Here is a 24,438-nt window from a genome sequence, read left to right as displayed (position 1 = left end):
CCAGGATCATGACCTGAGCTGAAGGCAGACACTTAACGACTGAGCCACCCAGGTGCCCCAGAACTTCCAGATTTCTAACAGGGATTCCCACCTACTTCCCCAACCTGCTGCTCTTTGCCACACCCCAAGGCAGGGAAATCCCTGCTGCCTCCCCTCATCTCTAACTCAGCTGTAAGGCAGTTTAGGAGCCGCTGGCAGAATCAATGGCATCGACCAAGGGAGGGGGGGGTGGCAAGGGATTTTCCTGTGCTTAACTACTGATCACGGCTAAGTGGAAATCCTATAAACACGAGCGGAAATCAATGGAGGCTGCTTAGCGGCCAGGGGAGAGGGGCGGCCCACAGATTGCATCTGACGGATGAGGGAGAAGAGTCAGCCAGGGAGGGCTCATGGAAGGCTAGCTGAGGGTAAGGTAAAGAACAGGCTGAGCTAGAGAGAGAGGAGTCACTGTGGGAAGGAGGCCTGGGGAAGAGGCACAGGCTGCCCAGGAAAGAACCCTGTTAGACCCAGAGTTCTCTTCCTTGTTGAAGAAGTGACAGCCTAGTCCAAGCTGCTGTCAGGAGATTTAGTCCCCTGTGGCTTCTCTCTGGGGCTGTATACTTCCAGCAGGTGCTGATATTCCTGAGGCCGGAAGCGCTGGAGGTACACCATCACCTTAGGAGGTGCTGTCTCCTGTGCAGGCACACCTGCAGGCAAAAGGAGAAATGAGAGGAGAGAACCAGACAGAGCTATAAATGCTTTGATTCCACTCCCTGCCCTCCTAGCCAGACCTCAAAGTTGTTTCCAAGGCAGCAGTGGGATTCTGAAGGCCATCCAAGCAGTTTCCGTAACCCACCAGCGCACACCCTGACTGGCCTGTGCCCGTGGGGCCTACAGGGGCCACTTCGGGTCAGAGTGAAGCTGGGAAGCCAAGCGTGAGCCTCTCCCCCCGCAAGGAGAAATGAAGAGGTGCTCAGATGCCATGAAGACAGAGGGTGCCTCTGTATCTGCTCTTTTCAGTTACTGCTCCTGGCCCCCAGTCAAGGTGAACGCTCATGCAGGCAGGCCGAAGCTCGTTAGGTTGATAATGAAGCACAAGCAGAGATGCACACAGAGAAACAGGGATGTAGAAAGAGAAGCAGCAACAACCATGGGGTGAGATTCGCATAGTATTCTAGCCTCTGTGGTATGGAGCCGCCGTAAGTCAGTGTCTTATTGTTAGAGCCTGGCAGCATGCTGGGCTTATAGCAGGAAACTCAACTCAGTGTATGTTTGCTGAGAAAGCGAGAGCAGCATTCCACCACTTGCAGGCCTCATGGAATGCACAATCCCATACTTCTGTGGATGAACTGTCTACAGAAAAAGAAATCTGCCACGGCTTCTCCTGTTGTCTGTCACATAAGTACAGCGTTCTTGCCTTTTTACCCAAAGCCAATGGGACAAATTAAATGAGGATCTAGGTAGCTATAAAAAAGAAAAAAACAGGATTTGGGGGAAGAAAGGATGGATGGAAGGATTCAAGCAGAGGACGAATGCAAACTTGGAGCAGCCGGTGGTATGAGAACTAAATGAGGCAAGGATTGGGGGAGATTAGAGACAAGGAAGGATCCAATCCAGGTTAGACAGCTTCTGTAAAAGCAAACTGTCCTCCAAAAAATGGCCAAGACGATCCCTGTTACAGAAATAACCCCAAGACCCTCTCCTCTGGCTGATTTCAGTGGATACATCCAAAAGAGTGGTAGAGAAGGCAAGGAAATGACAGAAGGGCACATCTCCCTCACCAAGCATGCTGCTGAGGCTGTGGATCTTCTCTAGGGCAGCTGGGACCTCAGCCTTCTTGTGCACCAGGGCCTCTACCTCACCCACAGCATAGCCAAAGTCGGCTGTATCCAGATCCACCGTGAGCGAAGGCTCCTCTTCAGCTCGGGATAGCACCAGCTTCCAGACACTACGGTTGGTCACAAAACTAGCTACTTCCTGCAGTCCCAGTGGGCCCAGCACAGCAGCCACACTTCCAGACTCCAGGACGTCAGCTCCCAGCACCTCACAGAGCTGAGCCACAATTGCGGGCTCAACTGTGAGTTCCATAAACTCAGTGTGAGGTCCTGAGACAACAGCTGCTCCAGGATATTTGAGCTCCCACCCACTACCCTCTCTCTGTCGCAGCCAGTAGTCAGCCCGCATGAGGTTCAGCTCAGGGGTGTCATAGTAGCTGTCCCGGAAGGTGACCTGGTGCTCCAGGGTGCCCCCCAACTCCTGCAGCCGCTCCTCTGTGTCAGGGCCAGGAACAAACTTTCGCTCCACCTCAATCAATGGCTGGGCCATGCCACCTGCAATCAGTAAATCAATAAACATTTGCTGAGCTCCCAAGGGTGCTCAACCTTGCAGGGTGACAATTCAGCAAACCACCCTCTACCTGGGAAGAATTTATGAGGCACACGCTGTCACGGAGTTCTGTGTTGGGGCCACAGCTCTCTCTGCCTCAGAGATGGATGGCCCTGGTCTATCTCTGATGTCTTAAGGTTCTGCAACAGTGGCAGATCTCCAGGTAATCCCTTACACCTTCGGTGATGTCCTCAATCCAAAGGGCTCCCTAGAAAACTGTAGTGGGTGTCCTCCTTTCAATACTCGCCCTCTATACCTTGCTACCCCTACCCCGGGTGGTCAGTGGCTCACTTCCCGCAACGACCCCGCCCTTCGCCACAGCACCCGCCAGGCCAGCGGAGCCTCGGGTCTCACCTCAAAGCCCGAGGAGCTCCCACTCGCTGGACCTGGAGATGGGCGAGGGGAGCCCACGCCAAGCCCGCGAGGAATGCCGGGAGCAGTCCCTGGTCTCGGACCTGGGGCCGGATTTCGGTGCACCTAGCCGGTCCCAGCACGAGCGGCCATATTAGGCCCGATGTGGCGATGCCGAGGACAGGCCGGGCGAGAGACCTACTACGTAATAGGGGGTCCACGACCTCCGCGCAGGACCGGGAACGCAGAAGTACCCCCGCGCTCTGCTCCTCCTGCCCGACCCCTCCCGGCTCCCGGGGGTCTCCCGGTCTCAGGCCGCAGGCTGAGCCCTACACCCCGGGATCCGGGTGCATGATGGGAGTTGTAGTTCCAAAGGAAGATTTTGCTTCCTCGCCCCACCCGTCGCTATGGTGATAGCAAAGCTTCGGCTACTGCCCGCGGGACTCAACCTGAAGTTGAGCAGGGATGGTGCAGGCTGTCGTCGGATGGAAGAAGCTGAGCCTCAGTCCCGTCTCCAGGCCCCTCACTTCCTAGACAAATAGGCCTGAAATCCAAGCCACTAACCCAAACGCTATCCAAGAGAGATTTTATTGACTGTAATGGTGACCCACAAAATACAAGCCAGTGACAATGGGCTGAAAAGGGGGATAACTAAGACCAGTTTAACTACTCAGGAATTTTAGAGGGGATAATACGTTCTGCATTGAGTGTTTAGGGCAAGGTTGAAAACCTTCTGTCAGAGAAGGAACGAAATTTTGGATAGGAACTAAAGACATAACGGGATTTCAACAGAGACCCAGATGGAGACAGGAAAAGCATGAGCAAAGACCAAGAAGCTGGAGAGCACCTGGCCAGTGTGTAAGAAGGAGATGAGGCTAGAAATACAGTTGAAGGCCAGGTTGGAAATGGCCTTGAGTGCCAGCCTGAGGAATTTGTCCCTGAGTTGCCAGGGGCCCCTGAGCAGGCTTTGTCTGGAGTGGGAGAAACTCTCACATTCGCCTAAAATACAGGAAGATGTGGGGGTGGCCCTTTGAGTGCTTTGGGAGACAAAATAGAGAAGAGGCCCTTCTTACTCTCTCTGAGGACTATGATTACCTGGAGACCGTGTGTCTGACCCTCTGGGTGCGGTACCTTGCTGAGGAACAGTGCCTCTTTTCAACTCCCATGATGAGTGAGAAGTGCCAGGTTCTCAACATCTGTCATCTTCCCAGGATGTTTCTGGAAACAAATGACCTGTGGGAAGTACTGTGGGGCAGACACATCTTGAACTTGGGATGTCTTGGATGCATTCCCTCCTCCACCCCATAACAGGCACCAGTAGTCAGGGAGGGGAGGGCCCCCAGCCCCTAGTTCCAATCACTGGCATACTTTTCATCCATCCTTCAAGGATTTTCAGTTTTCTTTCCTAGGGGAAAAAGCCTCTTTCTCTGAATTATAAGGTCCTCTTCCCTGAGTTACAAGGTGCTATTCAGTGGGGCAGAGGCAGCAGATTAACTGAAAGGAAAGGCCAGACTCAGGAACTAGATAGACCTGGGGTTGACTTCAGCTTTGATTTCCAGGTGTTTGGTCTTGGGCACGCTACTCCACCTCACTAAACCTCTCAGAGCTCTCTTCTTGGTAAAAAGTGGATTGCCACAGTTATGGGTGGGGATTCAGTGATAAATGGTCACATCATAGAGACTCAAAATCTTCCTCTTTTCCTGTGAGCTCCAAGGTGGTTTTTTTTTTTCTTTTCTCTCCTTTCTTACTTTCCTTCCTTTTCTTTTCCTTTATTATTATTATTATTTTACTTTTTTAAAGATTTTTAAAATTTATTTGACAGAGATCACAAGTGGGCAGAGAGGCAGACAGAGAGAAAGAGAGGGAAGCAGGCTCTCCGCTGAGCCGAGAGCCCGATGCCAATGGGGGCTCAATCCCAGGACCCTAAGATCATCACCTGAGCCAAAGGCAGAAGCCTAACCCACTGAGCCACCCAGGCACCCCTATTATTTTACTTTTAAGAGAAATAGGCTATAGCAGCTATTGTGAGCCCTGGAGTCAGACCATCGAGGTTTGAATCCTGGCACTGTTACTTATTGGCCACGTGACTTTGGGCCACTTAATTAACTTCTTTGTGGCCTGATTTCCTCAACTGTAAAATGGGACTAGCTGTGAGGATTAAGTAAATTAATGAACACGAAAATGCTTGGAACTGTTCTGTGTACTCAATAAATCTGTACAGCTATTATTAGACTATAAGAGAGCTTAATAACCTGAGGATGAGGCCCAGGAGCCAGAAGCTCCGTTTCCGGACCCAACTCTGGGTGGAGGGAACAGAAGCTCTTGGGAGACTTCCGAGTAACTGCGGTGGAAGAGAAGGTTCTAGTACCCAACTGGAAAGGAGGGGGACTGGTAAGGCAGGAAGAAAGGAATGGAAAAGAAAGGTGGGCCTGGGGCGCTCTGGAAAGCTGGTAGAAGCCCATACTTATTCTACGGCCGCTTTAAAACAAACAACAAAACACATGCATAGTTTCTGTAGGCAGGAGGGAGAGAAAGAGAACACGAGAAGGAGTTTAAAAGCGCCTGCACCTTTGCAAGCACTAGCTTGGACCCGGCGCCACAGTGAGCAAGGTGGCCCCGCCCGCGGGCAGGCCTGCCCTCGGTCCTCGGTCCCGCGAGCTCACGCAGCGTGGGCTGGCAGGCGGGTGGGAGCAGGGACGGACTACAACTCCCGGCACGCACCGCGGCGGGCGGGACGCTGCACCTGCTCAGTGTGGCCGCCCCGGGCGCCTGGGTATTGATTATTCCATTGTGTAGGACGCCTCGGCTCCAGCCAGTGAATGAGGCGGAGGAGTGAGGGCGAGGAGGAGGAGGAGGAGGAGGAGGAGGAGGGCGAGGAGGAGGAGGAGGAGGAGGAGGAGGGCGAGGAGGAGGAGGCAGGGAGAGAGCGAGTGCCCAGGGTGAATCAATGGAAACCCCCTCACGAAGCCGGGAAAACACTTCAGCCGCAGCCAAATAGCATTGATTATTTTCCTTCACTTCCCTCACCGCCGTGAATTTATTTATTTATTTTTTCCATCTCCGTCCCTGACGCCCCGGAGTGAGCGCTGGAGGGAGGGAGGAGGAGGGGAAAAAAAAAGGAATCAACACATCGGAGAAGTCCCTTCCAAGAGCCGCCCCCTCCCCTCCCCGCCTCGCGCTGCTCGGCGGCCGCGGTTCGACTCCCGTCCCTGCTTCCAGCTGAGGTGTAAGTGCATCGATTTCCGATGCTGCTGGGTTGGTTTTTTTTTCTCCTCTCCCTCTCTCTCTTCTTCCTTTCCTTGCTCTTTGGAAGCTGGAGACGGAGGGGAGAGGAGGCGCTCGGAGACTGCCGCTGGAGGGCACGGAGAGGGACGGGGAAGGGGCTGGGGGAGGGGACATGGACGGAAGGACAGACAGACCGAGAGCCTGGGGAGAAGGAGGGGTAGGGGGGGGGGGGAGGGGGTGTGCGAGGGAGGATAGGGTGGGGGAGAAAGATGCAGGGGTGGAGGGAGAGATGGCGAAAGGAAGAGGCATCGAGGCTGGACCAGGAGCCAGCTGGACAGACGGAGGGTATCGAGAGCCTAGACGGACCGCGCCGAGCTGTGCGGGGAGCGGGGGTCCCGGAGGGAAGGGGAGGCAGGGTGAGTTGCGGGCTCGGAGCTGTCAGCCGGGAGGGGCCTGGGTCTCGGCTGCCCCCAGCCGGCTGCGGGATCGGAAACCTCGGCAGGGGGCGGACTGGCGGATGGGCTAGCATGCTAGGGGCGAGGGTGGGTGGAAGGGGACGTGGATACTCAATCTTCGATCTTCGTTTTGCCTGAAGTTGAGCTTTTTTTTTATTTTTTTTTTTTTTTTTTGGGAAAGGTGCGAGTAGGTGAGGGGAGGCCACTGCTCCACTCAAGGTGAAGTGTGTCTCTCCTGGCCCTCCAACTCTCCACCTGCTCTGCTCTTGTGTGTCCGCCTCTCAGTAGTCCTGTCATTTTTGAGCACTCGACCACGCGTGGTCTCGATGTGCTTGTAGCCCCGCTGATCTGTGTCCACGAGTCCTCTGCCTCTTGATTTTGCCATTCTTCCCCCTCGTTCATTCTCTGCACCCATCCATCTCTGGGTCTGTGTGTCACTGTCTCCGCATGTGACTCTTCCTATCCAAGTGATCCTCTTCCTGTGTGTCCCTGTCACTTTGTGTCACGCCTTGGCTGCCTGACTGGTCTGTCTGTCTGTCTAGGACTCCATGCCCTCTCCTTCAGAGTCCTTATGATATCCCTGGCCTTTTGAGGCTACTTTTTTCATGCTTATCAGTCATGATAGTGGCAGTCACTGGTCAGGGGCCTGGAAAGAGTCTGAAGGATGGGGCAGATGTGTCTCCTTAAAGGACTCAGGTACCCCTTCAGCACAGCCAGGACAGCATCCTCTTCCACCTTCACCCGCGAAGCTTTGGAACTTCTAGCATTGTTGACTGTCTCCTTTGCCATGTGCCTGTCTCCCCGACCAGGACCTCTGGTCTCTCGTGTGTCATTTGCCTCTCCAGAAGCTTCCCACCACAAACCTCTTCCTTGCTGACTTGATTTCCTCCCTTCCCTCATTTTGCCATTGTATATTTTTTCATTTTCCCATTTTGCTTCACCCCCCACCCCTTTTTTTGCGATCCTGTCTCCCATGGCCTCCCTTGCTTCTTCTTTACCTTTGTTCCCATAACCTGCCTTCTGCCTACCTTTTCTCCTTGGTCACCTTAATTTCCTTTTATCCCTTATCCTCTCACCCAGAATTTTAACCTCCGCACCAGAAGGTAACAAGAGAGCAAGGGGCTGGGAGAGGTGGGGAGTATGGTTTGTGAAGGCACATAAACAGGCCAAGAAATCAATTTAATGGGCTTCCAGGGGCATATAACCCCTTCATCAGTCAGGGCCATTATGTCCATTAACTGTCAACTTTGATTTTGTAAGGGGACGTTCTCTAGGACTTTGAGCTCCACCCTGCTTGGTTGCCTCTCATCCTTTAGTTCCTTTTAGGTATCAGTGGCTTTTTCTTCACCTTCTAGCTCATCTTCCCGGGCCCCTGTTATTATCATATTTGGATTCAGCATGATCTTTTACAGGACTGTTTTCATTCATATGACAGAAGCTATCTTATGCAAGAGGCCCGGTTCATTCAGCCTAAAGAATGGGAAAGGTGGATAAAGAGTCAGGAGAGTTTGCCTTGTTTTAAGCGCATCATTGTTTTCCAGCACTCGGGGCTTGAAAGGGTAAGAGAAGGAGGTAGATAGGGGCAGAAGATGGACGATTTCAGAGGTGAATAGTGTTCCAGAAAGGAAGGAGAGGCTGGGTATAATAAATGTATGGGGTAGAGAAATGCATGACATGTGGAATGTGCAAAAGGAAAGGAAGAAAATCCATGCGGAATGGGGGCAGGGAAGGAACTGAGGGGTGATTAATGAAAAATTGGGAGAATGAAATGAAACACGAGTTTAGAGCGTTACAGAAGATGGACAGAAATGATAGAGTATTCCTAAAGAGGAGGTCAACAGAAAAGGCAAAATGCAGTGAATACAACGGTAAAGTGGGGGAAGGGAGGAATTGGAAGAATAAGATGAGGTGGAAAAAGAATATGGTACAAAGAAGGTAAATGGAAGGCAAATGGAGGAGTGCTGAAGCAGATCAGAGCCGCACAGAGCTTGGGAGGGGGAAGAAAGGAGAGCATGAGGTATCAAAGGAAACAAATGCCTCTGGTGTGAGAGGGACACAGCGTGACCGGTGCAAAGAGAGCGCTGCAGGAGGGGTGATTCGGAAAAAGGCGTAGCAGAAATGCCACCGGGTGAAGCCCCGCAAGAGAGAGATGCCAAAGGAGAGGCAGAGAGCGTGCAGAGATACTGGTGAAGAGAGAGGGAAAGAGACCTCACAAGCATCCGTTCCACTGGCCACATCCCTCACTACCCCATCAGAGGCCTTTGCTTTTCATTTCCAAGCCAGGGGACACAAGCAAAGAGATGAAAAAGTAGAATTCCCATTTACTTAGGCTGACAGGAACTTGAATCTTTCTAGTCCCCTGAGAACCAAAGGCCTCAAGCTCTGATGTCATAAATTGCTGGTGTTGCCCTGGCAACCTGACAGGGTTCCTCCCTCCGTGATGTCAGAGCAGCTGGTGTTACCTTGAGACCCACAGAGGAACAAGTTGCTGCTTTGCTGGGAGCTGGGCACTACGGAGGCCAAGGCCTGAGTCTGATCTCTAGGATCCCTGGGTCGGTAGCTTGACCTTGCCTCCCCAGAGCTGTTCTGAGCTCAGAGTGAGATCTCCTATGTGAGTCCCTGACATTCACTGGAACCTGCCGGAGCAAGAGGAAGAGACCTTGGGAGATGGAGCATTGAGGACCGGGTGGTAGGACTGAAAGGCAGGCAAAGAAGGAAGAAAACTGGAGATGGCAGTTTGGGAACGTGAAAGGAGAAGGGCTTTGTGAGCAGGGAGGAGAGTTGAAAATGTAAGATGAACCTAGCTCTGGGTTTAGGAGTGGAGACTGAAGCTGGAAATGCAGAAGAGAGGAGATCAGGGCTGTGTGAGTGTAACCTGAGGCAGGGATAGAGAAAAGGGCTGGGTTCTGAAATGCCAGAGGGCACAGTGGACTTTGTCTGGGGTGGGGTGGGGTGACTGAGTTGAGAGAGGAAGCTGTTGGGTAAGAGACCCAGGGTTAGTCATGATGGCCCTAGGTGCGGGTGCCTTGTCCATCTACTTTCCGATTGTTTCCCAGCACATGGCGTAGCATCTGCCACATAGATGATGCTTAGTAAACATCTGTTGACCAAATTTTGAATTAATCAGAAGAAGCCAGGGAAAGGAGTTGCCTACCTTCCTCTCAGGCCTAAGTCTCCATAAATGGGCAAGTTGGGAAAGCAGAAACGGAAGGAAAGGGCTGGAGGGGAGTTCACTGAACAGCAGTGAGATCTGAGGTGGAGAGAGGAGAGACTCTCTAGGTTAGAGGCACACTTGGTGTCAGCCAGGTCAGCCACACTTGGAGGGCTGACTAGGGACTGATCTGGGGAGTCTTTGGAGAGATAATGGGAAGAAAACATGAATGAACAGTCTTAGAAGCCCAAGAGGAAGTTGAGGAGGAGGATAGAGAAAGGAGGTGGTTTCCAGAAAAGGTTGGGAGTTGTTTCCGGAGACAAGAGTTGGCGGATGTGAATTGGAAGTAGCATCCCCACTCTACCCCATTCCCAATCATGGAACCACAACTAAATCAGTCATACCCCTGCCCCGCCCCCCCAAGTCACCAAGAGTTCATGAATCAATACCAGGCCCGTCCTACACACCCTCTCCCAATCCAGGCAAACACAAGGAAGTCAGCACTGGCCAAGTGGGCCAGCAGGCAGTAGGCACAGACCTGGGTGTCAAGAACCCTGTGGGGATGGCCTTGATCCCTGACTGCCAATTGTTGAGAGTCCAGAGGCTCTAGAAAGGGATGGGGTGTGGCAAGAGATGTGGAGCTCATCACAACTCTGAGGGAAATCTGCAGAGAGGTGTCCCAGTACACAGAAGTCTTCGAGAAAGATGCACGGGTCAGGGATTATAATCTTCCTGTTTCTATGGTGGAGTCATAAAGACCCTGAATGGGTTGAGAACTCGAGGAGAGAAGACCTGGAAGGGAGCAAGCAAACAAGTGGGGAGCCCTAGGAGGGAAGGGGAAGTCTGGCTATAATAAGAAAGGCCAGGGCAACTGGAGAAGGGGCTGGGGGTAGGGGGGGAAGTACCCTGAAGGGAGGGCAGTGGCGGCTGGATGCACTGTCAGCCACCACCATGGACTTGGGCAGCTCATATTTTGCAGCAGGCGACAGGCTGTCGACACGGCGGTCCTTTACCTCACCGTTAGAAACTCATTTCATTGATTTTTCCATCTTTCTTCTCTGCCTTCTCAGTCATCCCACCACTCACTTTCCCAGAGCCCCTTGCCTCTCTGGGGAAAGCCCAGGGGCCTGCCTGCCCACCCCTCCTCCACCCCAGGCTCTTGAGACAGGGGTGAAAGATTAGAGGGCCGTCCCTCGGCATCCTGAGGTAATCCCATTGGCTCTCAGTAGCCCCCTCCTGTAGGAAAGTAGTCCTGAGACTAGGGCCTCTGGATGGTTGTTCGAGATGCCCAGTTCAAGGGGAGACTGGGCTAAGATCCGCCTGTTCCCCTGTCACCAAGCTGTACCACTAGAGTGCAGGCTGCACATACCTGGAGGGAGACATTTTTTTTCCTTTCTTTTTAAAAGATTTTTATTTATTTGACAGAGACAGGGAGAGAAGGAACACAAGCTGGGGGAGTGGGAGAGGGAGAAGCAAGCTTCCCGCTGAGCAGTGAGCCCTATGCAATGCGGGGGCTTCATCCCAGGACCCTGAGCTGAAAGCAGACAATTAACAACTGAGAGACATTTTTTTTTTTTTTTTTCTAATTCCTGCCGAGATAGCTGGGTATCCCTCAAAAATTTTCTTTCCAAGTCAAGTGAGAGAACAGGAGCTGCCTCTCTGTGTTTGGGCAGGAATAGGGGATTACATAAAAGCGAAGCTTCCAGTCTTGGAGTCACCGCAGGGCCATCCACCCACACGGCGGCCTGTGCAATTAGGAGGACATAGTATCAAGAGCTCTTTTCTGAGAGAAGGTAAATGCATGCAGGCTCGCGCTCAGTGTAGCGTGCTGACATGCAGTCAGTGGGGCAGGATGGGTGTGGGCCAGAAATTTTTACTTCAGTGTGGACATTTCCCTAGTGCCTCCTCTAGTCACAGCCAGCTACCCTCAGCCTCTCCCTTTGGGGCTGTGATCCGAGGAAAGGTTAAGAGTCAATTGCTAGTCATTTGGCTTCTCAGTGAAGGAAGGCAGAGGGTGGGACCGGAGTGTTAGACTGGGTTTCCCTGAGGAACTGATGGGGATACACGCCATTTCCATCCTCATATCTTTCCATCCTTGTTTTCTCCGTGATCACCCCCCCGCCCCCACCTCAGTCTCAAGCCCAAGGCAAGGCCATCTATCCTCCTTTTTCTCTGGTCTCCGAGGTGGTTTTTCAGGTCTGGGATGTCTGAGTCTAGATTCTGTGCTGCTTCTGACTCATGGGCCTCTTGCCCCCATGGCAGCTGTCTTCTTTCCTGTCCAAGTTCTGGACCTCTGGCATGCTTGGGCCAGAATGCCTTCTTCCATCTCCAGCTTCTTCTGGCTGCCCGATTTCCAAAATCCAGAGATAAATCCTGATGCTTCAGGGAAAGGAGTACACTTGAGGTTAGGAAGAGAGAAGGCCAGGGGAAGCCAAGAAGCGGGTGCAGGATGGATGGGGCAGGGACGGGAGAATCGGGGACCGTTAGAGTATGACTGAGAGAGGGAGTCCGAGGCAAAAACCATGTGACTTGGAGCTGGAGTGAAGACCACAATTTAAATGAAAAAGGAAGGAGGGCGGTAGGCTTGTGCGGCCGGGGAAAGAAATGGAGGAGCAAAACCGGGAGTCTGACCCCCTGCCGGGAAACGATGGCAGCGTTCGAAGGGGAGGGAGGGAGAGTGGTTGGGGACAGGCTTCAAGCCAAAAAGGCAGCCTCGGCTCGGCCTCCGTGGCAGCCCTGAGTTCAAGCCGTGCTGGCTTTGACCCTTGTGGGAGGAACTGAAGTGGCAAATTAACGACGATAATGAAGTCACTGCTCCTTGTTTGTCTTTGCTGGTTTCCCCTTGAGATTTGTCCTTTGGCCAGACGGGGCAACGTGGGGGAGGGGAGGGCCAGCGGCAGGGAAGGGCGGGGGAGGGGCGCGGAGGAGAGGACCGGCAGGCAGAGATGCGGAGGCCGAACCGAGAAGGAGGGAACCCAGGCACAGCGGAGGCCGAGGGAAGGGGACGCACCAGGAGTAGGGGAGAGGCGAGGGGAGCGGAAAGCTGGGACGAAAGAGAACAATGGGGAACAGGGCAGAGAAGCCTGGAAGGAGGAGCACAAGACCAGGCGGGAGAAGGAGAGGTGGCACCGGGAAATGGCGAGCCGGAGGGAAAGAACGTGGCCGGGCTGCTGGAGCTGCAGCTGGCGGGGCCAGTGGGCGGGGCCTCATCTCCATCTCTAATGGCTGTGAAATGAGGTTAGCTCCATTAGAGGCGGCGAGAGTGTAACGGGATCACACTCATTAGGGCTGGGCCATCCCAGTAATTACCACCACCCCAAACACGCCCGCGCCAGCCGGGCCGCCGAGCACAAACAGGCACGAGGCAACACACCCGCACCGGACACCCCGCCGCTCAGCGGCAGCCCCCGGCCCCCGCCGACAGAACCGGGGCGTCGGGGAGACCCAGCCGGAGGCTCGAGAACCAGCACCTTCACTAACCTCGAAACGGTGCTGGGACCGACAGCGCTACACCCAGGCCCTCGGCCACACACAGTCAGAAAACAGTAAACACACGCGTACACCCCAACTCAGGAAATAAGGCACGTGGATGAATAATTACCGTTTCCATTTATTGATCACAAAGTGCTGGCCTGGATAATGATCATCTCAATGGACACAACTCCATGAGGAGCCAGTCCCCATTATGTATATGAAGAAATCGTTTTTAAGCAACTCACCCGAAGTCATTTACATAATACAGACTAGAACTAAAATTGGATTCCAGTTTGACCCTAAAGGCCGCGTTCTAAATCATAACCATAACCATACTGTCTGTCTTGAAGTCCATCTGCTATTATGGATGCACATGTGTAGACTTCCAGCTTTAAGAGACATTATCCCAAACGAATACACATATCCTCAACTCCGCCTTTTGATATCTAGCTCTCCCCACACCCCAAACACAAACACAAACACAAAAGGAATGGCCAGGGCCCCTCATTGACTACAGTGTGAATAGCGCCCCCTGGAGTTGCACAAAGCCTTGGTCCTCTTTTGGCCCATCTTCTACTAAGAAATTGAGAGTGGCCATCACCTTCCAAGCTGAAAGAGGACCTGATATGTATCCTCGGGCTTATATGCTCAAGGCGGGACACACATAAGGGCAGAGTAACACACACAAAACTCAAAGACCTCGTTCAAAATACATGGCAGCCAGAGTTCAGAAGCTTACGAATTGTGCTGGGGTCAGGCTACCTGAGTCCAGTCTGGGCTCTACTTCTTCCCAAGTGTGAGACCTTAGAAATTCCTTAACCCATCTAAGTCTGTTTCCATGTTTGTAAAATGGGAATGAATAGCTGTAGTTTTCATCAGACTGCAGGTCAGAATCAGGTGATGCAGGGCTTGGGGGGGGCGCTCAGCATGGTGCTGGCATACAGGAAACATTTAATGACATTATTATTAGTTGTTGTTGTGACGCTATTTAAATGGAGTCGTTACCATCACAAGGGTTCACAGAGGCTCAAAGAATTAGAAGGGTTTGTTTATATACACAGTCACTTAGAATGGTATTCTTCCAAATGATTCTAAAGAATTGTGTGTAATTTCTTTCTGAGTGCAGGGAGATCAGCAGTCTTCTACAGAGGTCCCCCCTGCCAGAATCAGATAGGATCCTGAATTCAAGGGCACTACTTCCTGCCCTTCATAGAGAAGAAGGGTTCAGAGCTGGCTTTATGGGGTTGTCTGGCCCGAGTCTCCCCTATGATATCACACAGCTCCACTCTGCTGTCCTAACAACCGAGGTGTCACTAAGGGAGATGCATGGGCGAAAGGGTCCACTCCTCTCCAGGACATCCACCCTCCGGCAGCCCATTCAACATGCCATGCAAATGTGGGTGGATGTTCAACTAGCTAGCTGTGGTTTTAGTCCACAGTTTCCTTTAGACCCCTGCCTTCTGCTCCTAGCCTATCCCCCCAGCCCCTCAGTCTTCTTCCTCTCTGCCTCTCTTTTCCCCTCACACCTCATCCAGTTAGTTCCCTCATGCCCACCTTAAGCATCTTGCAAGATGTAAGACACAGCCCCCTTGCTCCATCTTTCCCAGTGAGGACAGGCCACCTGCCCAATCTGATGTCAAAGCTGGGAGGTCTTAGTGAGATTCAGTAATCACATGTGCGGATCAAGATCCAGCCCCTTCCCTGAGCTTCCCTACCTCTCCCTCTTTCTCCCGCCTCTTCTCTGCATTAGCTCTCTCTTTACCCCCTATGACACTCCTTCACCTGCCTGAGTATCTCATTCCCTGCCATTCTCATTTTCCATCCTGTGGACAAAACTTCTATTGCACAAAGTAAACACTGCCAGATATTTGGGGTAGAGGGAGATGGAGAGATCTAGAAGAGATAGGTAGGATGAAAATAGAGGAATAGGTACTCCTGAGACTAATATTACACTATATATTACTTGCTAGATTTTAAATAAAAACTTGAAATGTGAAAAATTTCAAGCGCCTGGGGTGCCTGGGTGGCTCAGTGGGTTAAGCCTCTGCCTTCGGCTCAGGTCAAGATCTCAAGGTCCTGGGATCGAGCCCCCAAGTCAGGCTCTCTGCTCAGCGGGGAGCCTGCTTCCTCCTCTCTCTCTGCCTGTCTCTCTGCCCACGTGTGATCTCTCTCTCTGTCAAATAAATAAATAAAATCTTAAAAAAAAAAAGAAATGTGAAAAATATATAAAATGGAGGAATAGGAGTACCTCCTTTTGTTTTCTTTTTAAATAAGAAGGTAAGATTTAGAGACAAAATTATCATTTTAAATGCAGGGAGAGTGGGGCGCCTGGGTGGCTCAGAGAGTTAGGCCTCTGCCTTCGGCTCGGGTCATGGTCTCAGGGTCTTGGGATTGAGCCCCGAGTCGGGCTCTCCGCTCGGCAGGGAGCCTGTTTCTCCCTCTCTCTCTGCCTGCTTGTGATCTCTCTCTCTCTCTCTCTGTCAAATGAATAAATAAAATCTTTTTAAAAAATTAAAAAAAAATTTAAATGCAGAGAGAGGCCATATAGTTTTGATCCAAGCATTAGCTGCTTCTGCACCCTGGCCAAGTGTGGGCCCAGGCAAGGCTTTCATTCTCTGCTCTGGGATGATGGGGTGTCTTGAGGCCTGGCAATCTAGAGGACAAAGTGAGAAGTGAACTCTGCTGCTGGGCACACTTAGATTTAAATCCTGTCCACTGAAGGCACTGCCCTCAGTTTTTGAAATGGGCAGAAATTAGAGGATGAGTCCTGGTCAAGAGGGACAAGGCAGGGGCACCTGCGTGGCTCAGTTGGTTGGGCACCTGCCTTCGGCTCAGGTTGTGATCCTGGGGTCCTGAGATGGAGCCCCACATGGGGCTCTCTGTTCAGCAGGGAGCCTGCTTCTCCCTCTCTCTCTGCCTGCCATTCCCCCTGCTTGTGCTCCTCGCCCCCCCCCCCCCCGCCGTCAATAAATAAAAACTTAAAAAAGAAAAAAAACAGAAAGAAGGGGCAAGGTGGAAGGAAAGTTGTCTCCTACCTGCAAACACCTTGCTCTACTCTGTGGGTGGAGCTAGCAAAGAGAGAAGGAAAAGAACTAACCTGACCATCCAGTGTCCACTGGACGTGCACACAGTCTTTACAGTGGCCAGAAAGGAAGGAATCCTTCTTCCCATTTTCCCAGATAAGGAAATAGACAAGTAACTTACCAAGGTGGCACAGCTGGTGAGTGGGGAAATCAGCACTGAACCTGGGTCTGCATGAATCCAAAGCCCATGTTCTTCCCCTACCCTAAAAAAAAAAGCTCATTAAGTCAGAGTTTATTTGCTCTTTATACCAAAGAGTCCCCCTGAGACAGGGCACTCACTCCATCTTTCCTTTTTCTCTTCGAGACCCTCTTCTCCATGTCTGAAGCCTCTTGAAAGCAACAGGTTGAGACAAAATGAGGAGATTGCCCAGGGCAAAGTGAGTGTGGAAGAGAGCAGTGCTGTAGGCAAGAATTTCAGAGAGGAAAAGAGAAAAAGCCAAAGTGTCTGGAGGGCTCTGATGGGGAAATCATTGTATGTAAATTTTAAGCAAAAGTGCTGGTGCTCTCAGGCAGACTTTTCAGGGAAAGCCTTTGCCTTGTCCTTGGGCTTGGAGAAAAGAAGGGAGTGGGGTTTTGCTTTCTGGTATAAGGACGGAGGCCGGGAAGAGAAAGGCGATCTGTTCCTCGCCTGCCCTGCCTGTCTTCTCTTTGGTGCTCTTCCTTTCGTAACCACTAGGGAGCAGTAGTGTTCCTTCCCCTCTCCTAGTCGGCTGGGGCCGGGAGGGGGCGCTACCCACGGATAGTCTCAGTCTCGCTGGGCTCTGAGGCAGCCCCCCTGGCCGGCTTTGCCTTGGCTTCCGCGGGCCAGCGTGACCTCACGTTCTAATTCCTCCTCGGTGAGGGGCAGATTGTCTCCTTCCTCGGGCCTCCTTTCTTTGGTCCTTCCTTTACCCTTGCTCCTTTAGCTCCTGTAGTTCTCGGGTCTTAAGTCTCACTATGCTCTGCCTGCCTTGCGTGGTCTTACAGCCCACCTCTTCAGACGGTCATAACGTCCCATTCAAGCCTTTTAGCCCATCTGTCTTTCTCCCCATAGCTTTCTGGGTCCCACTGTCTGTGTTGGAGCCTCCGGGCTCCCTCCTGTTCTAGGTACTGTGTGTCTGCCCCGAGAACAGGGAGCGCACATCAAGACGGAGGAATTCTTGCGCAGCTATTTACTGGGTGTCTTTCTGAGGGACAGGTCTGTGCAGTTCAGTGATGACGGCTGTGGGGCAGCCGCTCCCCAGCTCAGCTTTGACAGTAGCTCAGCCTTCTCTTCTCAGCCTGAGCAGCAGCCAGGAACAAAGCTCTGGAAAGAGGAAGAGGGCAACAGAAACAAACAAAAAAAAAAGAAAATCTCTTCTATTTCTCCATCTCTCCGTCTTCCCTTTTCTCCGCTCCTTGCCCCAGGAGGGAAGGAAGCATTAGAGAGGGAAATGGAATGAAGGGGCAGCAGGGGAGCTCTGGAGACTGAGGGCCATTTTGGAGCTGGAAGATTCCTCTCAGGGGATGGCTACACCCTCAGAACTCTCCACCCTCCCTTGGCTCCAGGCCTGCCTCCTCCCATCCCCCTCGGTGGCAGCAGCCTTGTAATTTAAAGCTCTCTCTGTCGCCTCTAATGTGATCCTCTCGTTTTATTGACTCTCTCTGCCGTCTGTGGCGCCCCTTCACATCAATCTCCGCTCTAATCACACCGCCGCCACTGCCTGCTGTCTCCCCTAACCCCTCTCCTCCTGGGCCCCAGCCCTTGCTGCCACCTTTCCTTTGACTGTCCCTCCACTTTCACCCTCTGCCTGGCCTGCCCTCTTCGCCCCCTCCCTCCCCCAGAGGCAGGAATGCCAGGGCCCTTGAGGGGCACCTTCTCCCCTTCCCCACCTCTTGGACGTGCACCAAGGGAGAGGAGACGCCCTTAAGGACAGCCCGGACCTACAGGAGGAATGGCAGCAGTCTGAGGGTGGACAGGACGCTTGGCCCGGGGCTGGGGGGTGGGTAGGTGGAGGGTGGCTTGGTTCGTCATCTGGTTTTGCACCATCTCCAGCGAGAGCTGCAGACTGAGTTCCAGGTAGGAAGCGCAAGGAGAGGGACACAGGCCCGGAGAGGGAAGGAAGAAAAGAGTGAGGAGGAGGGAAATGGAAGGAGGGGGGAAAGGTGAAAAACTAATTGCTACAGTTAAAGGTTTATAATAAATAGAGGGTGAGGGGGGAGACGTGCGTAGAAGTGGGGGGAGGAGTTGGGGGGCGCACTGAGGCAGAGATAAATTTGCAATTGAAATTCTTTCCTGTGGAGGGGGAGGTGGGGGAGAGATTTGCAATTTTAAACAGCCGCCGACCTCCCCTCAGCTGTCTGGGTCTCACCAGCAAGCTAGCCCAAAGCTAAAACTCCTTTGGTTTCTAGCTAGCAATCAGCTGGGTCTTTTTCCAGGCCTGGGAAATAAGAGCTTTGGAGAAAGGATCTGGGGCTTAGGTCTTCCTAGCACCTCCTCTGAAGTTGGAGCTGGAGTTGGGAGGCAGGAGGAAGCCGCTGAACGATGGGATGTAGGCGCGGTGGCCCCTCGGGGCCGGAGCACCACCCAGGTCAGCCTTCCGAGGCAGGGCCCGGGAGAAGACCCTCGGGCCCAGCCTCAGTCCTTCTCACCAGGTGGGGCGGCAGAAGGGTGGCAGGCCCCCACACCTACCCCCAAGGATTCTGCGGGGGGACACCTTTCTCAAACAGGATCGGGCTTCTGCTTTCTGGGTATCTAGGATAACCCCACCATCTAATTCCTTTACTTCCCTCTTGGTTTTCCAAAGACCTCCCCCTCCACCCCCACCCCTCCTCCCCTCGCCCAGGTGCTGATTTGCATTTTCATTAGCATGCTGCTCCAGCCCCACGCGGAGCTCCTTAATGGCTCCGACTTCACGCCTGGCTAGACCCCCAGGAGGAGGGGGGTAGTGGGAAAGGGGGCCTGCAGGCTAGGTGGGGCCAGACTGAAGACCAAGTCCTAATGGAAGAGTCTGAAGGTGAGGGTTAGAGGTGGCCCAGGGAAGGAGAGGCCACATCCCTTCTCGGCACTGGGCTGAGCTCGGAAGGTTAAGTTATTAGAGATTGGCTGATAGTAAAAACTGGAAAGGATGCAAGCCACTTGGGACATGGGGAGAAGTATGGGATGGTGATATCTGGGGAATTGGTGAGTTGGGTGGGGGCAGGGAGGTGTGGTCAACAAGGTAAAAAGGTTGGGAGCAACCTGGGAGGCCAGGTGCTTCTAGTCAGCTGGAGGGAGGCTGGGAATCCTGACTGCTAGGCGGTTGGAGTCGGTTTTGGTCTGTATTGGGTCTGAGAACCATCCAGGTAGTTGGAGGGGCCCAGATCTCTGGGCCCCGCCAGTCCTTTTCTCGTTTCACCTTCTTGGACCTGCGTGACAGTCAGCAGCTCGTTCAACCTCTCTGTGCCTTTGGCTACCTCATCTGTAAAGTAAGGTGGTTGGTTGTTAGATTAAATGAGATTATTGATGAAAGCATTTAACACAGTACCAGGACTGTGGTAGACGGACCTGGATAGCTTCTAATAATAATATTACTGTTACTTTTTTTTTAATCTCTTTGGGGAGGAGGAGGTTAATCACATTGCAGCTGTTATCTTCCGACTGGCCAGGGAAGCCTCTGCCTATTCTGCGTGCAGTGACCAGCGATGGATGATCTGGACGGCACCTGCAGGCCAGTGAAAGTTCACTGTGGCCTCCCTTGCCAGAGGACCTTGACTTAGGGCAACTACCCCTTCAGTGAGTGGAAAATCTGAGGGTCTTTCCTAGAGTTCATTCATTCAACAGATAATGTATTGACTACACGTGGCAGGCATGTTTGATGGTGCTAATGATAGAGTAATAAATAACACAAGAGTTCTTGCTCTCCTGGCATTGACCTTCTAGAATTCTAGGCAGAAATAAGTAAACCAGGAAATAGGAGGTAGTGGTAAAGCTCTGAAGAAAATAACCCCCCGGGGCATAGTAGCCTCTGTAGGGAGGGAAGGCCTGTTGGAAGGGGTAACAGGTAAGCAGAGACCTGAATAAGCAGGAGCCGCTAAACAGAGGTGTAGGCGGTTTACCTTAGGCAAGGCCCTAAGGTGGGAATGAACTTGACATGTTTGAGGAACGGAGTGAAGGCCAGTGGACCGCTGCTAGCCAGCCAGGCGGGGTGGAGGGTTTGAAGATGTGTCAGAAGTGGGTAGGCATTAGATGAGATAGATGCTTTTATAAATCAGGGACAGAGTTTGGATCTTATTCACAGTGCAGTGAGAAATCATGGACAGGCTCTAGGCACAAATTGAGTTTACGTTTTAAAAGATGCTTCTTTATAGTACAAGTTACTTTTTTTTTTTTTTTTTAAAGATTTTATTTATTTATGTGAGAGAGAGGGAACACAAGTAGGGGAAGTGGGAGAGAGAGAAGCAGGCTTCCTGCGAAGCAGGGAGCCTGATGTGGGGTTCAATCCCAGGACCCTGGGATCATGACCTGATCTGAAGGCAGCCGCTTAATGACTGTGCCATCCAGGTGCCCCTACAATTTACATTTTTAAAGATGCTTCTTTATGATAACTGAAATGTGCTTTAAAACAATATGGGAAGAGGGGAAATGGGTGAGGATATGGATGGAACAAGACCAACCATGTGTTGGTGGCTTTTGAAGCTGAGTGATGAGAACAAAAGGGTTCCTGGTATTACTTGGTCTTCTTTTATATAGGTCTGGCAGTTTTCTTTTCTTTTAAGATTTTATTTATTTAGGGGCACCTGGGTGACTCAGTGGGTTAAAGCCTCTGCCTTTGGCTCAGATCGTGATGCCAGGGTCCTGGGATCGAGCCCCACATCGGGCTCTCTGCTTAGCGGGGAGCCTGCTTCCTCCTCTCTCCCTTCCTGCCTCTCTGCCTACTTGTGATCTCTGTCAAATAAATAAATAAAATCTTAAAAAAATTTTTTATTTATTTGACACAGAAAGAGAGATCGCAGGCAGAGAGGCAGAGAAAGAGGGGGAAGCAGGCTCCCTGCCGAGCAGAGAGCCAAATGCGGGGCTCGATCCCAGGACCCTGAGATCATTACCTGAGCCAAAGGCAGAGGCTTAACCCACTGAGCCACCCAGGCACCCCTTCTTTTCTTTTTTTAAAGATTTTATTTATTTATTTGAGAGAGAGCACACGCGTGAGAGAGAGAAAGCATGAAGAGAGGGGGGACGGTCAGAGGGAGAGGCAGACTCCCTGCTGAGCCAGGAGCCTGATGATGCTGGGACTTGATCCCTGGATTCCACGATCATGACCTGAGCCAAAGGCAGACGCTTAACCCACTGAGCCACCCAGGCACCTTGGCATTTTTCATAATTGAGAATTAAATGAAAGATCATTCCTGCTGCTGGATGGAAGGAGACTGGGCTGTAGGGGCAGTAGTGGAAGTGGAGGCCACTATGTGGAGTCTGTTGCCCTGGTTCAGGAAGGGCAGTGGCTTGGGCCACGACGGTGCTAGTGGAGAGGACGCTGGTGGAGGGACAGGACAGGTGTCTGAGAGGTTGCTGTCCAGTTGCATATGAGTGGGAGCAAGAGGAACCTTATAGGTTTTTACTGATTTTTTTAAAAGAATTTATTTATTTGATAGATAGCACAAATAGGGGGAGGCAGGCAGAGAGAGAGAGAGGGAGAAGCAGGCTCCCTGCTGACCAGAACCCTGGGATCATGACCTGAGCTGAAGGTGGAGGCTTAAGCCACTGAGCCATCTTGTTGCCCTTGGTTTTTATTGATTTTTAAAGATTTTATTCATCTGAGAGAGACAGACAGATTGAGAGAACGAGTGGGAGGAAGGGCAGAGGAAGAAGTGGACTCCCCCTGGGATCATGACCTGAGCCGAAGGTAGACGCTCGACCGACTGAGCCACCCAGGTGCCTGCCCACTTTTTAGCTTTTTTGCCTAAGCAACCAGATCAATGGAGGTACCAATTTTTGAGAGAGGAAAGATGGGAGGACCAAATTCAGGGGAGAAATACAGAGTTCTGATTTTGAACACGGTAGGTTTGAAGACTTAGCACTAAGTGCTAAGGCGAAGCTTCATGTTGGCAAACAGGTACCTGAGTCTGGTGCTCGGGAAAGAAGCGAGTGGGGCTGGAGTATCTGGAGTGTCGACTGCCTGGCCAAGTGTCTCCTGCCACCTCATGGCCCCGCTCTCTCTCCACGTTTCCCCTGCAGGGTACTGGCTGTCACGCTGAGATGAGCCCCCAGCACCCCTCCGTCAGCAATGGCTACCCTTAACGCACCCTCTACTGCCGGCGCCACCCCCACCCCTGGGCACCATGCCCCGTCCCCGCCTCCGGACACCTTCCCCAGCACCCCTGCTGACCCTGTCACCAAAGATCCCCCTGCTGCCCCCTCCAGCTCTGAGAGCATGAGGCCCTCAGAGCCAGGGGGACAGGCCCTGGAGCCGGGCTGTGGCCTCGTCCCACCAAAGGAGACTGGGGAGCCCCAAGAAGAACCTGGCTATGGTGGCTTCTCACCAAAGGACCTAGGAGTTCGAGAGGACAAGGAGCAGGAGGAGGAAGGAGGTGGGCTCCCACCCGTGGACCTAAGCAACCATTTGTTCTTCATGGCTGGTGGTGAGGCCTACCTCGCAGCCAAGCTGTCCCTGACAGGTGGCAGTGAACTGTTACCAAAGGGCTTCCCTTGGGGTGAGGTGGGAATCAAAGAAGAGCCCAGCCTGCCCCTCCTTGCCCACTCGCCCCCTGCACTCCTCACTGCCCTTCACATCCAACATGGCTTTGACCCAATCCAAGGCTTTAGCTCTTCTGACCAAATTCTGTCCCGTGATACCTCAGCACCATCTCCGGCCACCTGTGAGGGAAGGGATGGAGCCTTCTGGAGCTACCAGCTGGCTCCAAACCCACCCGGAGATCCCAAAGATGGCCCTATGGAGAGCAGGGGAGGAGACCACAGGGCACTCTTCTGGCTCTGCCTCCTGTGCCGCCTGGGTTTCAGTGGGCCCCAGGCTTTTGTCGGTCACACACAGTCTCACGGGGTGAAGCTCACCCCTGCTCAACACCTGGGCCTGCCCAGTAACCCAGCTGTGCTCCAGGTGGGAGATGAGGGCTGCATGGCCCTCCTAAGCTTTCTGGAACCAAAACCACCTACTCAGCCCCCTCTAGAAGGGCCCCCCGACAACAGCAGCACAGCGAGCACAGAGGCAAATGGAGCCCCGCCCGAGGACAGCCCCACTGAGGCCAAAGCCCAGGCACCTGTCCTGCCTGCCAACGAAGTCATGGCCCTCAGCCCGCCCTCCCCGCCCGCAGCCCCCGCCACCTGGGACCCCAGCCCAGCCGAAGCCAAAGAATCGCCGATGGCAGCAGGTGAGGCAGGGCCGGATTGGCTCTCCGAGGGGCAAGAAGAGGATGGAGGGCTCTGCCCCCCACTCAACCAAAGCTCACCCGCCTCAAAGGAAGGGGGCACTCTCCCTGCCCTCGTCGGCTCCCCTGAAGACTCCAGTGACCCACCGCAGCCCTACCGCCTCGCTGACGACTATACCCCAGCCCCCGCGGCCTTCCAGGGCCTCAGCCTGTCCAGCCACATGTCTCTGTTACACTCCCGCAACTCCTGCAAGACGCTCAAGTGTCCCAAGTGCAACTGGCACTACAAGTACCAGCAGACCCTGGACGTCCACATGCGGGAGAAGCACCCCGAGAGCAACAGCCACTGCAGCTACTGCAGTGCGGGCGGCGCGCACCCCCGCCTGGCCCGGGGCGAGAGCTACAACTGCGGCTACAAGCCCTACCGCTGCGATGTGTGCAACTACTCCACCACCACCAAGGGCAACCTCAGCATCCACATGCAGTCGGATAAGCACCTGGCCAACCTGCAGGGCTTCCAGGCGGGCCCTGGGGGCCAGGGCAGCCCCCCAGAGGCGGCGCTCCCCGCCGTTGCTGGGGACAAGGAGCCCAAGACCAAATCGTCCTGGCAGTGCAAGGTGTGCAGCTATGAGACCAACATCTCCCGCAACCTGCGCATCCACATGACCTCTGAGAAACACATGCAGAATGTGTTGCTGCTGCACCAGGGCCTGCCGCTGGGCCTGCCGCCTGGGCTGGTGGGGCCAGGCCCCCCGCCGCCACCGGGAGCCGCCCCCACCCCCACCCCTGAACTCTTCCAGTACTTCGGGCCGCAGGCCCTGGGGCAGCCTCAGGCTCCCTTGCCAGGCTCTGGGCTGAGACCGGACAAGCCCTTGGAAGCCCAGCTGCTTCTCAACGGCTTCCACCACCTTGGAGCGTCTGCTCGCAAGTTCCCCACACCTGGTAAGCAGCCTGGACTCTGCACCCGATTCCCCTCCTCCCTTCCCCATGCCCAAACTCCAGTCCCTATGTGCTC

The 24,438-nt window shown here is 53.2% G+C and overlaps 2 protein-coding genes across 7 annotated transcripts in view; one reads left to right on the top strand and one right to left on the bottom strand.

The window, feature by feature from the left end:
• Nucleotides 1–16: 16 nt before the first annotated feature.
• Nucleotides 17–3,049, bottom strand: LOC111160872 (thiamine triphosphatase). Of its 3 annotated transcripts, XM_022524278.1 has the most exons (4): nucleotides 2,719–3,049; nucleotides 2,396–2,580; nucleotides 1,761–2,309; nucleotides 17–686 (listed from the first exon to the last, which is right to left on the bottom strand). In XM_022524278.1, the coding sequence occupies exons 3-4, from the start codon at nucleotides 2,302–2,304 to the stop codon at nucleotides 541–543; spliced, it is 690 nt and encodes a 229-aa protein (XP_022379986.1). In that variant the 5' UTR covers nucleotides 2,305–2,309; nucleotides 2,396–2,580; nucleotides 2,719–3,049; the 3' UTR covers nucleotides 17–540. The 3 variants fall into 3 exon arrangements, with proteins under 3 accessions (XP_022379986.1, XP_022379978.1, XP_022379972.1); XM_022524270.1 differs by lacking the exon at nucleotides 2,396–2,580; XM_022524264.1 differs by lacking the exons at nucleotides 17–686; nucleotides 2,396–2,580 and having other exon boundaries at nucleotides 693–2,309.
• A 2,809-nt stretch (nucleotides 3,050–5,858) lies between these two features.
• Nucleotides 5,859–24,438, top strand: part of LOC111140625 (zinc finger homeobox 2) — a 29,570-nt gene continuing 10,990 nt past the window's right edge. The window contains exons 1-3 of one of the 4 annotated variants that reach the window (XM_022492820.1): nucleotides 5,859–5,941; nucleotides 19,710–19,836; nucleotides 22,276–24,365. In XM_022492820.1, the coding sequence (XP_022348528.1) occupies nucleotides 22,325–24,365 (2,041 nt within the window). In that variant the 5' untranslated portion in view covers nucleotides 5,859–5,941; nucleotides 19,710–19,836; nucleotides 22,276–22,324. Of the gene's footprint in view, nucleotides 5,942–18,915; nucleotides 19,079–19,523; nucleotides 19,837–22,275; nucleotides 24,366–24,438 lie in introns of those variants that run through there. The other 3 variants (XM_022492819.1, XM_022492821.1, XM_022492818.1) reach the window with 3 other exon arrangements.

This window comes from Enhydra lutris, unplaced genomic scaffold (assembly GCF_002288905.1).
Source record: "Enhydra lutris kenyoni isolate GAN:26980312 unplaced genomic scaffold, ASM228890v2 scaffoldscaffold4, whole genome shotgun sequence".
In the NCBI taxonomy this organism is placed as follows: Eukaryota; Metazoa; Chordata; class Mammalia; order Carnivora; family Mustelidae; genus Enhydra; species Enhydra lutris.
This window is presented reverse-complemented; position numbering and strand designations above follow the sequence as displayed.

Excerpts from the sequence above, each read along its gene's own strand:
- LOC111160872 (XM_022524264.1), bottom strand. The coding sequence starts at position 2,304 with ATGGCCCAGCCATTGATTGAGGTGGAGCGAAAGTTTGTTCCTGGCCCT.